Genomic DNA, 16,169 nt, shown 5'->3' with positions numbered 1-16,169 from the left:
CTCATTTACTTGGATGATCTGCCCTCAAATTTAGAAATTACATCTTAAGCATTTACTCTGCGATGAAAGGCTTTTCTTTGGTGGCCTGAATAATAGCCTTTTTCAGAAAAATCCCTTTTAGAAATTACAATATTACTTTTCTTTCGGGGTCTAAACAGTAAATTCAACTGTTTTTCTGACGTGTGTGCAAGTACTGTTTTAGTTAGAATTGTGTTGATGTTGAATAGGCAAATCATTTGATGAATTTCTTTTCATATTAATTAATTAAGACGTTTAAGTTTTTTTTTATTGAAGTTGATCAATTTCGTTGTTAATTTTATTAACATTTATTCTTTTTATGTTTTTAACTTTACTGTAAATGTATGAAATAATTAAAGGCTGATCTAAGTAAATGACAAGTTGTTTTATTCTAGGTATGAATATATTCTTTGTCCCATATTACGTAAATGGCTTATTTTGGACAAACCGAAAATAGCATTGAATCTATGGTATGACGTGTAAACGACATTTTGTTATGTGACAACGTCATGAAATGATAGTTCATTGAAAGTATATATTTATTCTAATTATTAATCGGATGAGCTAATGATAATGGGATTTTGCGACGTTGCAACAATTTCATTTGTCCATTTTATGGCATATTATGTCACAAAATGCAATATGTCAATTTAAAAATTAACAAACAATTAGTTGCTGAATTAGATTTCGTTGATATGAAAAAGGGTAATGCCTTAATCATTAAAGTTACAAGATTAAAATCACCCTTGTGTAATTAAAAAAGCAATCTAGCCATTATATCAAGATAACTTTTTTATACATATGGTGTGTTTTATATTATTTACCCTGTCTAAAAAATGTGCTTCTTTAGCATTTTCTTTTTATATTTTGATATTTTAGTGATAAAATTGTTAACTAGAATAAGAAGATACACACTTGTGATACTTTTTAAACAAGAATATTATATAATATTCAATTTTTGAAAATATAAGGGGTTGTTTCTAGAACACTAATTTGTGCTTCGTACAAAACGGAAAATTTAAATTTATGTGGAGGTACCTGCAGTTGAAGGAAGGGTGCCAAATGGCAAATACAAAAACACAGTTATTTTGAATGACCTAACTAATTATAGTTTGAAAGTTTAGACATGACAGTGCTTTAAATCTACATGCCTCGAAAATAACGGCTATTTCCAATTAGATGTATGTAAGTCTTTAATTGAAGGTTTGATAACACGGCAGAGCCTTGCGTTACGTTACAGTTAATTTCACTGCTACGTCTGAAAGCAATTATAGCCCAAAATTTATGGTCGTTGACCATTTAGAGTTTGAAGCATTGTTGGTTGTGGCTGCTTTTATACTACCCTGCTACTGCATCTGAAACTAATTATAGCTCTAAAATTATGGTTGTTGACCATTCTTGGATAAATTGGTTTTTTCTGTACTTCTACATCCTATTTTAATGTCTTTAAGTGAAAAATATATATATGATTTTCTCTCATTTTAAAAAATTAATAAAATAATAACTGTTGTTTAACTTTTATACTAAGTAGTGATAGATTCGTACAATGATTATATAATTTTAGAGGAGAAAACTTACATGCAATTTAATTCATGTATTTCGTACTGTTTTTGTAATTAAAATTGAAGATTTATGTTGAAAGCTTACGGTGACATTTGATGTAAACATTATTTTACCAAACAATAAAACGTCAACCAATACTGTAGAGATTAAAGTTTGTCTAGATCTGCCATATGTGTAATTTATTATTATTATTATTATTTATATATATAAATACGTTATTGGCATGTCTCTTTAAAAAATATTTTTTTTAAACATTTTTTCAAAAATTAAGATGTTATTATACTTTTTTAAAAGTGGATACTAAATTAATATATTTGAACAAAAAATGACTACCATCCAACTAATATATATATATATATATATATATATATATATATATATATATATATATATATTATATGAAACAATTTTATTGTTCACTTCTTAGTATGTTCTAAAAGTATTGACCTCGAATTGAATTAAATTAGTTAATCCATTTAATTTAAAAAGAAAAATTAATAACAAAATTGTAACAAAAAATTAAATAAATTATCTCACTCCTTAAAACAATGCAACAAATTTGAAGTTAAAATAAACATTTTAATATTATGGGAAGAATGGAGGAATTATGTATTAGGTCGTGCACTTTAAATATATCATAAAAAATATCAAACTATCGATATAATAAATTATTCTTAATGATATTAAGAACAGTTCCTAATATCAATAATATAATGCAGAAGCATATTTGATCAGTAATTAGATAAAATGTGGAAGCGTATCTGATCAGTAATTAGGAACAATATAGATGGAAGAGTGATACTTGATCTTAAAAATAGAATCAATCGAAACATTAAAAATTTTTTATGTGTAAGAAATTGTTTAAATGTGAGACGATACTACTCTCCTTCTGGTATGCATGTCCAAAACAAAGAGTACTATCATATGTCTTATTTTTCTGTCTTAAGATTGATTAATGATGGGATATGAGTTTTATATATTTACCAGTAGAGACCATAGACCTCTCAACAGGTCATGGAATAATATCACAAATCGATCATTTATCAATCCAATCCATCATGGATCATTCATTAGAAACTCAATAATTACATTATCCATAAAATTAATAACAATTGTGTAATATAGTTGACAGTAACAAATAATATAATTTATTGATTAATGTTAATTCATAATAATAACAAAAAAGAAAATAATAATTTTATATAATAAAATTATATAAAAATACAACATTATGATAATCAAGAGAACAAAGACTAGAAAGTGAATTCTCTAATAACTTATAACAATGATAGGAGTTGACAAGTTTTGTTATCTCATATTCATTTTCAAGAAACAAACTCATCATACTCCTCATATCCAATGGATATGAAATTTTTGTCTCATTCTCAACCTAACGAGTAATGGGTATACTCCTCTACTTGTGTTTATATCCATACTTGTTTTATTACTGCTTTAATATTAATTATTTATTTTTTTATAAAATTATAATAAAATCTTACAAATGAAACATAATATTATCAAATATTTTAATATCAAATGAACGTATTATCGTTTCTCCAAATATCAAATACTTAGGAAAAAATTATAATTGTATACATTTTAAATTAGAGTACCAAATAAAATTTCATGAAAACCAAAACATTTATTAAACTTGTAAACATTAATAAAACAAAGTTGATAAAATTTAAAATATTTTTAAGAGATTTCAAAAAGAAAACAGATATTCAAATTTAAAAATATTTTAAATGTCTCTTTACTCTCATTCTTTAAATTCTAATGAAATCTCTTTTTTTTATACATTAACAAAAAATATTACATTATTTGAATGAAATCACACAAAGAACAAAAATAAAATATATGGAGTGCAGGAAGCAATGACCTTAGACCTAAATATTATCAATCTCTTATACCTATCTAAAGATCGAGACTAGGGATGACAATACAGGCCTGCTCGGCCTGCACTTGGCCCACAAAATGTGGCTGAAAATTTTGGCCCATCCCGCATAAGTGTAGGCCCGTGGGCTAGCCTACCTTTTCTGAAGAAAAAAAATCTTATGATAAAGCTTTCAATGTTCAACAAATTGGGAAATTTTAACAAGTTCACAAAATTAAGCAAAGACTTTGAAAAGTTGATGATAAATTAATAATTCAACATTTTCATCATATTCATATTTATACTTTAACATATATGATGTATTATACATAATACTTGTCGTTTCCAATCATACAAGAATATGGAGCATTTATGCAGAAGTCCAGAAGAAAAGTAACTAATATACACAAATGCAGGTTTTTTTCTACGGGCTAGCGGGCTGCATGCCAACTCGCACAAACTGCAGGCTTCTACAGACTGAACTTCTGTGGAGCAGCAGGATCAATGTCCTGACCGCTCCACATTTTTTTGGCAAGTCAAGCTCATATTGCCACCCCTAATCAAAACCATTGTATCAAAACCAGAGCTTGCTTCTTGCGCCTCCATGTTTTTTTCCTGTACCTTCATAATCTTTAAAATTCCAGTTGTACCCTTATCAAAAGACGGGTGGTAGAATGACAACGTCGGGATGCCTGATGGTGGTAGGGACAACAAAGTGACCTGCGACGTAGATGAACTGGACAAAGGTGTGATGCATGCTTGGTTAAAGTAGGAGGACGCAGGTGACAGAGGAAATGTATGGGTTGAATGGAGGAAAGAGATGAGGTGAAAATGGAAGAAGTGGGGGTTTGAATGGAGGAAAAGCCCGAAATCCATTTATGCTACAAATTTTTACATTGTGAACTGAATTCAATACAAAAATATATTATAAATTGTATAATTCGTAATGTATTTTTTTAAAATATTTTTAAATTATATAATTTCAAAATATATGTTTTAGATTACACAAGTTAAAATATATTTAAAAATATATATATTTCAAATAGTATAATCTAAGTGTATTTTTAAATTCAAAAATATATTATAAATTGTATAATCTAAAATATACAAATATTTAAAATTTATTTGAAGTTAAATAATTGGAAATATAATTATGAATTCAAAAATATATTTTTGATTTTGAATCCGAAATATATTAGTTTTTTAATACATTAAAGATCGTGTAATCTGAAAAGGTATTAGATTACATAATCCATAAATCATTTCAACTTAATTTTATTATTCAAATTGAGAAATAATTTAAGTTTTAAACTTTTCATTGAGAACAAAATGATCATTTTGCCACTTCTATGGCAGTGCAGAAAGAAAAACCACAGTAACATGGTCTATTAAACCATAGGAACATGTTCAAGTAAAAGGGCAGCTGAAGAAAATTTGAAAAACATTTCACCAATAATAACGATCATATGATCTATTAACTAATTGCATGTATTAAAACAAACCTTAGAATGGGTATAATTTATTTTTCTAAAAGAGAATTAAAACTTCAAATCGTTTTTATATAAAACGGGGGCAAATGCATTCATAACTAGGTAAACAAGATAAACTAAAAATTAAAATTATTAATATATTATAATGATGGTTTATGTCATTATTACTAAATTTTATTTCCAAAATTTAAATAAGTTATAATAATATAAAAATTAATACAATTACCGTGTAGAATTTTACTATGTGCTAGTTATTCAGTAACAAGGTATAAACGCATTGTTATTATTATCATGACATCTTTTATCATTTATAGAAAATAATATTAAAAAATTGAAAAATGATAATTCAATTAAAACCTAAATTATAATGGCTTCATTACATGAAGTCAAATGAGGTTGGAATAAGAAGGAAAACAAAATAATGATAGATAAACTGATTATATAGTAAACTGATTAACTAACAAATTTTGAGATATATAAAAGGATAACAGACAAAAACTACTTTCAAACTAAGTACCGGTTTCCTTTCTGTTCTAGTTGGTGAGCGTGAAACGCTATTTGCTAATTTTGGGTTTCAACCAAAACAAATATTTACATCATGCTTCAGCAAATAACAAAATAAATTGAACTTAATATTGAAAATTTGAGGATATTTCATTGATTTTAAAATCCTACCCCTCTCTCTGGCGCTTGTTTTATCTTTTTCGAAACAAAACCTGAAGCACAAGAGGTTCAAAGAAATTTCAGATTTGCCATGAAATTTCAATTTTTCATCGTTCCATGCTACTTTTGTCTTCCTCTCTTCTCTTCCAACTGTACACTAACCAATATTATTCCCTAAAATAAAAAGGAAAACAGCTTCCTTTTTATGCTTCATCATAACTCATAAACCTCCTTTTCTCAACACTAATTACGTCATAATTAGGAATCAACCCTGCTAATCCCAATTCGCTTCACCGACACGTTCCTAAAACCGTCCACACCCTGAAAACACATCGCACTCTGCTGCTGCTGCTCCATGTAACTCCGAACCTCCTTCTTTATCATCTCGTGCATCACCGCCATAAACTCCGCACTCAAATTCAAAGCTCCCATTCCAACCTCCGCCGCCGGAGTCGCTACGGTGCTCACCGGTGCTATGGTGAAGGGATTAGCTTGCATCGCCGTCGCCCGATTCGAGGCTTCCGATGACTCCACGCCGGGGAGAGACAGTGACAGCGAAGTGGTAGGACCGTCGTCGCACGACGACGCCGTTTCGACCACGGGTCGAACCGGCACGGGCCGGAACACGTGCGATGGGGAGACTACGCCAGGGGCGCTGGTCTCGCTCACATCGGATCCAGATGGGCTTCCTGGGGGCAGCGCAGCGCCGGCGCTAACGGAGCGTTTGAGTGGCTGCGGGCTGAAACCGGCAGCGGCAGCGGCGGGATCTTCGGCCATCATGATGGATGAGCACTTGCGCTTTAGCGTTGAGTTCCAGTGGTTTTTGATGGCGTTATCGGTGCGGCCCGAGAGAAGGCGGGCTATGGTGGCCCACTTGTTACCGAAGCGGGCGTGAGCGCGGATAATCGTGTCGTCTTCCTCGGGTGTGAAAGCCCGGTGCTCGACCTGGGGTGACAGCTGGTTGCACCATCGGAGCCTGCACGATTTCCCAGAGCGGCCCGGGATTGAGCGGCTGATGAGCGACCAGTTTCTGGGCCCGTGCCTCTCCACCAGCTTCTGCAGGGCTTCGTCCTCTTCCGGGCTCCATGGACCCTTGATCCGGTCCATGTCCTTTCGGCTTACGGCCATCATGATATTACTATGCTGTTGCTTTGCTTGATGAAGGGAATGAGGAAGGGTTTCTCTGGTTGAGTTATTGTGGTGGAGCATTGGGTCGTTAGAGCATGCTTGCGTTTTCTTATATCTGTGAGAGATGGGGTGTGGGGCAACCGGTTTAGGGGGTTCCACTTTTACGGGTTTCAGCGTCGGTTGTATTGTTCGTGGTACCGGTTTTTCCTGGGAAGCGGTTGCCTCTGGAGTTGGGATACAGCTGTAATTGGACACGCGTCGTTTCTTAGATTGTTCCCTTTACACAAGTCATCTCTTCTTCCCCTACTCATTTATCCTTTCAAATTCCCCTTTTTATTTATTTAACTGAAAATATTATGTAAATACTATGGATCCTGCACATCTTCTCCAGCCGTAAAAATTAACAAAAATAATAATACATTCAAAATTGAAAATATTTTGTTTTTTGTTTTTAGTAATTTTTAACTACTCTCCTCCTCAGCATAAAGCCTCTTCATGCAGAACAGCGCGTCCACTGCACAGGCAACGCTCCACTCAATTATAGCCTCCAATTTTGAAACTCACTTTTGACTTCCTCTTTTTTTCCTGTACCAGTGTTATCTCATTAAAGAAGAATAGAACGAATTTTTAAATATCAGTGTTATTTTGACAGGTTTTTTGTTTATTAAATTAAACTGTGGTTTCAGTTAATGTGTTAATATTTAATGTAAAGTTTAAACTTAAATCATGAAAAGAAAGTACCAGAAAGACATTAAAAAATAGGAGAGGTGAGTTTAGGAAAAAAGAAACGTGTCTGAGGTGTTTGGGAGCTAGGCGGATGTGGACGTGAATAGAATAGAACAGTTGTGGAAGTTAATTAATGTGGACAAAGAAAACGCCGAGAACCAGAAATCTGAAAGTTAAAATAATAAGAAAATGGAAATATTTTTTATAAAAAGGAAAAGATAGAAGAAGAAACGGAAAAGAGGAAAAAAGAGAGATAACGATGATAACGGTTGGGTGATGATGGCTGAGGTTCCTTGCTTGCTTGAGTTTGACTGAGGACTATTCCAGGCTGTAGAGCATTTCGTGTGGGATATTTTTTTTTTTCAAGTTTGGTCCTTTTCGTAGGAAAAAAAATAGGGGAAGGGCCCATAGCAGGATGAGGTGGCAGAAAACGACAAGATCGATCGCCGAATCGGAACGCGAATCATTACTGCTTTCCTGTCAGTCCAGCCTGTATTCTTTACCTGCCTCTATCGTCTTCCTCCACATACACCTGTCGGTCACTTCCTCTCATCTTCCTCGTCAATAATAATCCGGAATTATTTACAGTTAATCCCTCATGTGTTTTGTCAGTTAGATAAAAAATAAAATATTAAATATGTTAACAATGAATTAATAAGCAGAAAGTGGGGATTAGGGGATGTATAATTAAAGCAAGGTATAGGGAAAGGGCGAGAGAGAAAGTTGTCGGGTAGGATGGGGGTATGGTACTCACTATTCAAATGCCAAAGATATGATCCAACAGATCCGTATCCAACCCCTTTCTGTTACTTGTACCTCCTACCCACTGCCCCTGTCTCCATGCACTATAAATATTTATTATTTTCCACCTTCTTTATCTTTATCAAAATACCACATTTCTGTTCATTACACTATACCCTCCCTTTTTTTAATTCTCCTATACCATATTCTAATGTCCTTCTAAATCTGGATACCGTGTAGACATTCTGACATAATTCTTTAAACAAATGTCTTTAATAATACACGATTGTTTATAAGCCTGTTTAACAATATGTCTGTTGTTAGAGTTTGATCTCAAAACTCAGGATTAGTAGAATATGTGTTTGCTGTCTCTGAAATGTTTTTTAATAAATAGATATTTAGGTTATAGTGAGTAGTGGACAGCAAAATGAAAGTGATGTGAATAATTACTACAGTAAGCATAATTTTTGAAATGGTATTTGGCAGCTGTATGGAGTGAGTGAAGGGAAAGGGTGAGGAAAGTAATGGTTGATGAGAGGGCTTTCAAAAAGAAGTTTTTGGCTGGCGTAGCATTTCCCAAAACAAGAAAAATACGGAGAGTTGTACTTTTACACTATCCAAACCGTTGGGCCTAGACAGCTGTAATATAATTATTAAGAGCAAGGACAGTCTGATTCACCTTTTCAACCATATAAATTCTAAACACTCTTCTTATTAACTAACACCTGCTTATTAAGCTTCAAAGTACAGTTAAGCCCCTCATATTTTGTGTTCACAATTTGGAAAATTAGGAAACTAAAAATTAATTAAAGAATTCTGTTAGATCAGTTTATAAATGGTTAAATTTACTAACCACTAAATAAAATTATACTTAAATAATTAATTTAATTTTTTTCTTTGTCTAAATTAAAACATAAAAAATAAACAAAATAAACAAAATTAAATTAAATAACGTAAATAAAATAAATAAATAAATTCAAGTAGACTATTTATTATGAACTTTTTTTAATTTATTATTTTTACAATTTAATATAATAATAAAAATAACTATCTAGTATTGGTTATGATTTTTTCAATTATATTGTTCATAATTATCAATAATATATCCAATGATATTAAAATTTTATAATATTTTCTTAAATTACAACTTAACAAATACCTTTTAACGTAATTGGTTACATATAAATACAGATATTTTATACTAAAAATATAATGTGTAAATTTTTTTTATTTACATTTTTTTTCCTTAACAAGTTATTTCTATATTTATGTACTTCTTACATTTTCTCGCTTTTTCTCTTCTAGAAGAAAGGAGGGACTTTGACTAATAAATTTAATGTCTTTTACTTTGTACAATTTCAAATTATTCAATATAGTTTTATAAAATTCAATTAAATAACTATTAAAGTCATATTAATTTATTATTATAATTCAGAAAAAAATCTACTTCGATTTTTTTCACAGTTCTTAAAATACTGTATATTCAATATTTTTTATTCATTCCTTTTACATTATAAAATGGTGATATTTTTTAATGTAAAAACAAATAAATGGTGTTTTCTTTTAATTTTAAATTGTTAAAAAAATGTGGTCATTAACTAAAAAAATATCTGCAAAACATCACGTGAGGAAGTGGGTTGATCACGTGAGTAGACGTTGCGTGCAAAGTAGACACACGTGGCTTTTGCTCCCCTGGAAGAGGCAGAAAAACTGAAGGTTCAGTGGTAAATTACAAAGGTACCCCGGTGGCGGTGCATTTTAATAAAACGAGTGAAGTCTAAAACCGTTGAATCTGGCTATGTGCTGTCCATTCATGGGTGTCTTGGTTTTAGTGGAAAACAAAACGGTCTAATACCGGACGATGATGAGGTACGGAAGCTGAATAATTTCATTTCATCCCTTCTCTCTCGCATCACGTGATGCATCCTCAATGTTCCTCATTCATCTATTTCATACTTCCTTTTCTATACTTTTTTATTTATTTAAATGAAAAATATATACTTTCTTTTTATCACAGAAATTAGAAGTATTATTCATTTTCTAACTATATAGACAACTTTGTTTTATAATTCTCTTGTTTAAATGCAAGTATAGGAACTAAATACAGAAGGGGAAAAAATGTTCTCCCAATGTCTATCATATCTACGTAAATACAAGAAGTTGGAAACAATATTATACTACTTTTATAGATAAGTAAATAAATCATTTTTTTAATGAAAATGTATTATAAATATTTTTTAATATTAAAAAATATATTTAGTGTATTTTAATTTTATATTAAATATTTATATTTTAATTAATTTATCAAAAGTTAATTTTAAGGCAAAGAGAATAAAAAGACATGCTTTCAGAAAAAACAAATGAAGAACTATTTGAAAAATCTTCTTAAGAACATGATAATAGGAAAAAAATATATCTATTTTATCTCATTCATATCTTTTTCTTGTAATATTTATTGAAAGTTTACTAAATGAATGTCTTATTAATTAAGTAATGATATATATGTTGCTTTCACTCTTAAAAAAATGTTAAATTATTTTTATTTTACCAGTTAGGTATCGGCTAAATTACTTCATAGGTCTTTCATCTAACTAATATTTAAGTTTTCTAAACTTTCTCTAATTAAATTCTTAAATTTGTATATTATTTTTAGTTGCATTAAATATATTTTTGCTCTTTTAACTTTCGGTACAAATTAGAAATAGTTCACTAATTTTAGTTTCCAAACTTTAGAAATATGTGTATTTAGTCCTTTTAACTACATTTTTTTAAAGTTTATTTGATATTTTAAACACGTTTCATGATAGTATTTGAGTTGTTTATATCGTTTAACTCATATTTGTTTCAATGTTAGCTAGAAACGCATCTAAAACGGCAAATAAATTTAGTAGAATTCAAAATTTTGTTAAAATAACTAAATTCACCTAGATTTTAAAGATGAAGAATAAATTAGTTCAAAATTTCGACGAGAGACTAATTCTAATTTTCACTAAAATTAAGGAATAAAAACATATTTAAACTTTTTTAGGTTGCTCATTTGATTTAATAATTAATATAGAAAATAAATTGTTGAGTCAATGTTGTGAATTTGCAGCAACGTAGGATGTAGTTAAAAGAAATTTGTGAAAGAATGCTTAAGTGGATCTACAAAAGTAAGAATCCAAATTAAAGAACTTGATTCAAAGTATTGGATTCAAAACTTGTATAGATAAAAATAGTAGTGTTCTAGGATATCTTCAATATAAACTTACAAAAGTGATATTAGATTCAAGGATTGTCTAGTCTGTATGGTTGGTTAATTTTTCGTAATAACAATTAACAGAAAACTATGTTTTAAAAATTGGATCTTCATAATACTAGTTAAGATATTGGTTCAGAATTTAATCATAGTTGAAATTAGAAATGAATCAATATTAATAAAATTAAAACTACTTTTTGTAAATTATTTCAAAGAGTTTATTAAAATAAAGGCTTAATCACACAAAAGGTACCTATTTTCGTTACAAAATCTTAATTGGGTCATCAAGTTCAAAGTTATCTCAATCGTGGTTTTTTTTTTAATTCTTTTTTTGCAAAAACAGTTGACACATGTCAAATTAGGATTTTGCCACGTGTAAGCTTGTAAAATTTTTTTAGTTTTTAAATTAAAAAAATGCCACGTGTCAAAATATGATTCGACCACGTGTCAATTATTTATGTGAAAAATCTCTATTTGATCCATGTATTTGTTATTTTGTCTCAATTTAGTCCTAATATCTTTTTAAATTGAAGTCATTGCACCCCTTCTAAATTGAGACCAAATTTAACTTTTATATCAATATTATAATGATATTTTTATTATAATAGATATTTTTTAAATTCAAATGTAAGTTGTTTAGAAATTATTAAAACAATTTTTTTAAATAAAGTTTAATGCAAAATTTAAATTTAAATAAAATTAATTTTGTTAAAAATATCTATTATAATAAAAATATCATTATAATATTGATATAAAAGTTAGATGTGGTCTCAATTTGGAAGAGATGAAATTACTTCAGTTTGAAAAGAGATCAAGACTAAATTGAGACAAAAAAAAAACAAATACAGAGACCAAATTAAAATTTTTCACATAAATAATTGACACGTGACAGAATCATATTTTGACACGTGGCATTTTTTTTTAATTTAAAAATAAAAAAAATCACAAGCTGACACGTGGCAGAATCCTAATTTAATACGTGTCAGCTGTTTTTCAAGAAAAAAGTAAAAAAAGTTAAAATTTTAAAAATTTCAAAAAATTAAAAAAATTAAAAAAAATCAAAAAAGTCACGAGCTGACACATGACACACAGTTAACACCGTCAATGATATCCTAACGGAAAATACCAAATTGGAACAAATTTTCAAAAAAATTTAAAGTTGAGGACCAATTGAGATTTTGTAACGAAAATGGAGACCTTCCGTATGATTAAACCTTATATAAACTTAAAAATATAACAATATGTTTCACCAACTTCACACAAAAAGAACACTAGGACTTTCGTAAAATCAACACAAATCTTTTAATTTTTTGAAATATTTGAAATCACATGAAAATTGTGTAAAATCTCATAAAATATCAGTGTGATTCTTTCTTGTACAATTGCACAAATTATCTAAAAAATTTAAAGTGAATCTTTGTTTATAGATTTTTTAAACTTTATGATGCTTTTGATCGATTAAATCAAGTTCCTAATCGATTATTCTAACTATATTTTTAAAATATTTGCAACGTTTTATGATATAATCGATTGTTATTTATTTTGATAGATTAAATATGTTCCTCGTTGAATGTTTAAAATTGATTTAATTGATTATAAAAATATTTAATCAATTATTTTTATTCAAAGCTTAAAAATCACTTAATTTTTCTATATCTTATTATTTTACAATAAACATTCGCTTAAGTCTGTATTTTAATCTTGGGAGTTTGATCTGGATTTTATTAGGATGCAGACTTATAAAGTTTTATGAGTCATATTACAATATGAAATATTATGGGTCATATAATTATAATATCAAATATTATGAATGTGACAAATTTTTAAGGATTGTAAAAATATGAGAGATATGAGACATAAGAGTTATGTTACATGAGGAACTTTATTTTATTTTATTCATATGAGTGAATTCAAAGATTCTCTTTATTTATATCGGATCTGATCAGTTAAATAAAAGCTAAGGGTGTGTTCTTCACCCTTCGGCGTATCATCTTACACAACAATTATCAATCGACAATCTCATGTGAACGAATTTAAAATAGTTGTCAAATGACTTTACGTAATTTTTTTTTTTTTGAAAATAAAGTTACAAAATTATTTAACTCTTTTATACCTTTGTTATGCAAGTTTTCCATATATATATATATATATATATGTTATATTCTTCACTTTTATTCATATATACAAATTTTGTATAACATGTCTTTCTAAAATATTTTGCTGTATTATTATATAATTAAAATGTAAGAATGATTATGTTTAGAATTTTATATAGTTATTAACTGTGTTTGAATGACTCAAGGTTATGTTTGAAATTTTTTATGTTTTTTATGTTATATTTAGGCAATTTGGGATGAAACATTAATTTTTGTAAAAGTAAAATATTTTTTTATAAAATAATATGACATGTAGAATTTTATCTAAATAGCTAGTAACATTAAGTTTTTTGGTTGTAGTTAAATAAATATGTGTTATATGATAAAAATAAAAAGATAAGTGTTATAGGCAAGAAGCACGAGACTCTAAATCAAAACATTCGTTTTTTTTTTCATCATCACCCTTATTCAAGGGATTGTTTTAATATGAATTTTTTAGATTCATTTTATTTATTAATAGAGAAATACTCCAATATTATTATAAAGAATTATTTAAATGTCTTAATGTTAATATCATAATTTGTTCATTAAATATACATTTCAGATGAATAAAATTTTGATCCGTGATAGAGTCGGACCTGAACTATAACACTAGAATAAGTATATTAAATAAAAATAAATAAATTTGTGTTTAAGAAACCCAGATATAACCAAAACAAAATTGAATATGATGAGTGTTTTAGTTAGATAAATGTTCTTATATCTTCGCTAGAACAATAATCCTTCTCAATCATTTATTCTGAAATTAAAAAATAAAAAATATTAAAAAAAGTAAAAATTTCATTTGAGAAGACTTAAAAGTTAACCTCAGATGATAAATATAAATAAGTTGCAGTTTTATAAGTAACAAAACGGTCTATTTTTTGTAATAGAAATGGAGTCTACACACAACAACATGGACATTAAGGAACATTTGATATCACTACAAAATAAACAGAAAAGGTTATCTAACAAAAGAAACAAACACGATATTGAGTTGATGATGTGGACCCGAGTGAATGGTATTATTGACATAATAACACAATCAAATTAGAGAAAGTTTAATTAATAGTTAAATCAGTGAGATTAGTGTATTTGGTTGAAATAGTAAAATATTGATTATAATGAATTTGTGGGTTGAGATTTAAATCCAACCTAACCTGATTAATTAGTACTGAACCTATTGAAATGCAGATGGGTTAGATTAATGAGGCATGCATGACCTACCTACATGCCTAAGACTCATTCATGGTCATAAATACATGACAGTAACATTGTATTTATCCAAGCCTGGGTCATGTAAACGGGTCTGTTAAGTCCGTATGGATAATGAATTCTTGTTTTTAAATTCTACATACAGATAACTAATTTTCAAGTTTGATTCGTTACTGCCGTTTGTAGATATAATATGTGGGGTCACGAATTAGCTTGCGGACGTGAAACTATAACTTAACCGCTACACAAGTACACCTATAAAAGTCAACTCGTTTAATTTGATAAATTTTATTTTTAATTTCGTATATTTTTTATTAAACAGATTTTTATGTTAACAAATAAAATGAAACTTACAACTCATATAAGAGAATATATTACCTTTATCTTCAAATTTTAAGATAGTAAATTTTTGAATTTTTTTTCTTATGAGATATTCAACTTTTTTTTATGTTTATTTAATATAAAATTTAAACTCACATTTTAATTTTCAATAATATTTATGATTCTTATCTAATATAGCACTTAAAATTACTCTTTAAAATACACATATGTAAAAGATTACTGTATAAGTAATCACTTGCAAATTTACTAAAAGAAATTTAATGTTTTAAAATATTTAAAATACCTATATTTGAATTATCTCACATAAATTTTCTTTATTTTTAAATAACTTTTTTAACAAATGAATTCAAACTTTAAGAATTTAAATTCAAATTTTGGATAAAAGAAATTCAATTTCCACTTAAAATTTCACCTTTAAATATATATATATATATATATATATATATATATATATATATATATATATATATAATTTCGTAATTTCAACAATAAAATTTAATGAAAATATATATTATACAATTTTAAAATATTCTATAATATAAATTTTAATATAGAATCATAGATAATAATTTCAAAATAGACAGAAAAGGAGAGAAGGAAGAGAGTAAACAAAGAATAGATAAGTGTACTCATATGCCTCAATTCTGACCTATCCGATATATTTTTACTTGCTCATAAACCAATCATCAGTATTATGATTTAAATATCACCAAATAGATTTGGAATTTATACAAATATGATTTTTTTTATCACAATTAAATTTGAAGAAATACATAATCTAAAACAAATTATTGAATAAAGTAAATTCTAATACAAATTAATATGGTAAAATAAATATCAAATAAGAAAATAAATGACAATAGAATAGAAAATTAGGAATATAAACCTTAATCTTAATGTTCTGATTCCGACCCAAGTTCGTTCGGCAGCCATGGTTAGGAACAACCATCATGTTCCCGAAGTATTGTCCGCTTTTGAGCATTTTAGCTCCGTCACGATTTTGTCCTTAAAAAGCACTTCGAAAGGTGAAGGAAGAT

The 16,169-nt window shown here is 28.3% G+C and overlaps 1 protein-coding gene across 1 annotated transcript; it reads right to left on the bottom strand.

Moving 5' to 3' along the window:
- Positions 1-5,381: 5,381 nt before the first annotated feature.
- LOC114178729 (transcription factor MYB44-like) lies at positions 5,382-6,845 on the bottom strand. The gene has a single exon (XM_028064786.1). It carries the CDS (start codon positions 6,814-6,816, stop codon positions 5,866-5,868), a length of 951 nt encoding a protein of 316 aa, XP_027920587.1. The 5' UTR covers positions 6,817-6,845; the 3' UTR covers positions 5,382-5,865.
- Between the last annotated feature and the right edge of the window lie 9,324 nt (positions 6,846-16,169).

Source organism: Vigna unguiculata, chromosome 3 (genome assembly GCF_004118075.2).
Source record: "Vigna unguiculata cultivar IT97K-499-35 chromosome 3, ASM411807v1, whole genome shotgun sequence".
NCBI classification, from domain to species: Eukaryota; Viridiplantae; Streptophyta; class Magnoliopsida; order Fabales; family Fabaceae; genus Vigna; species Vigna unguiculata.
Note: the sequence above shows the minus strand (reverse complement) of the source record. Positions and strands in the feature narration are given on the sequence as shown.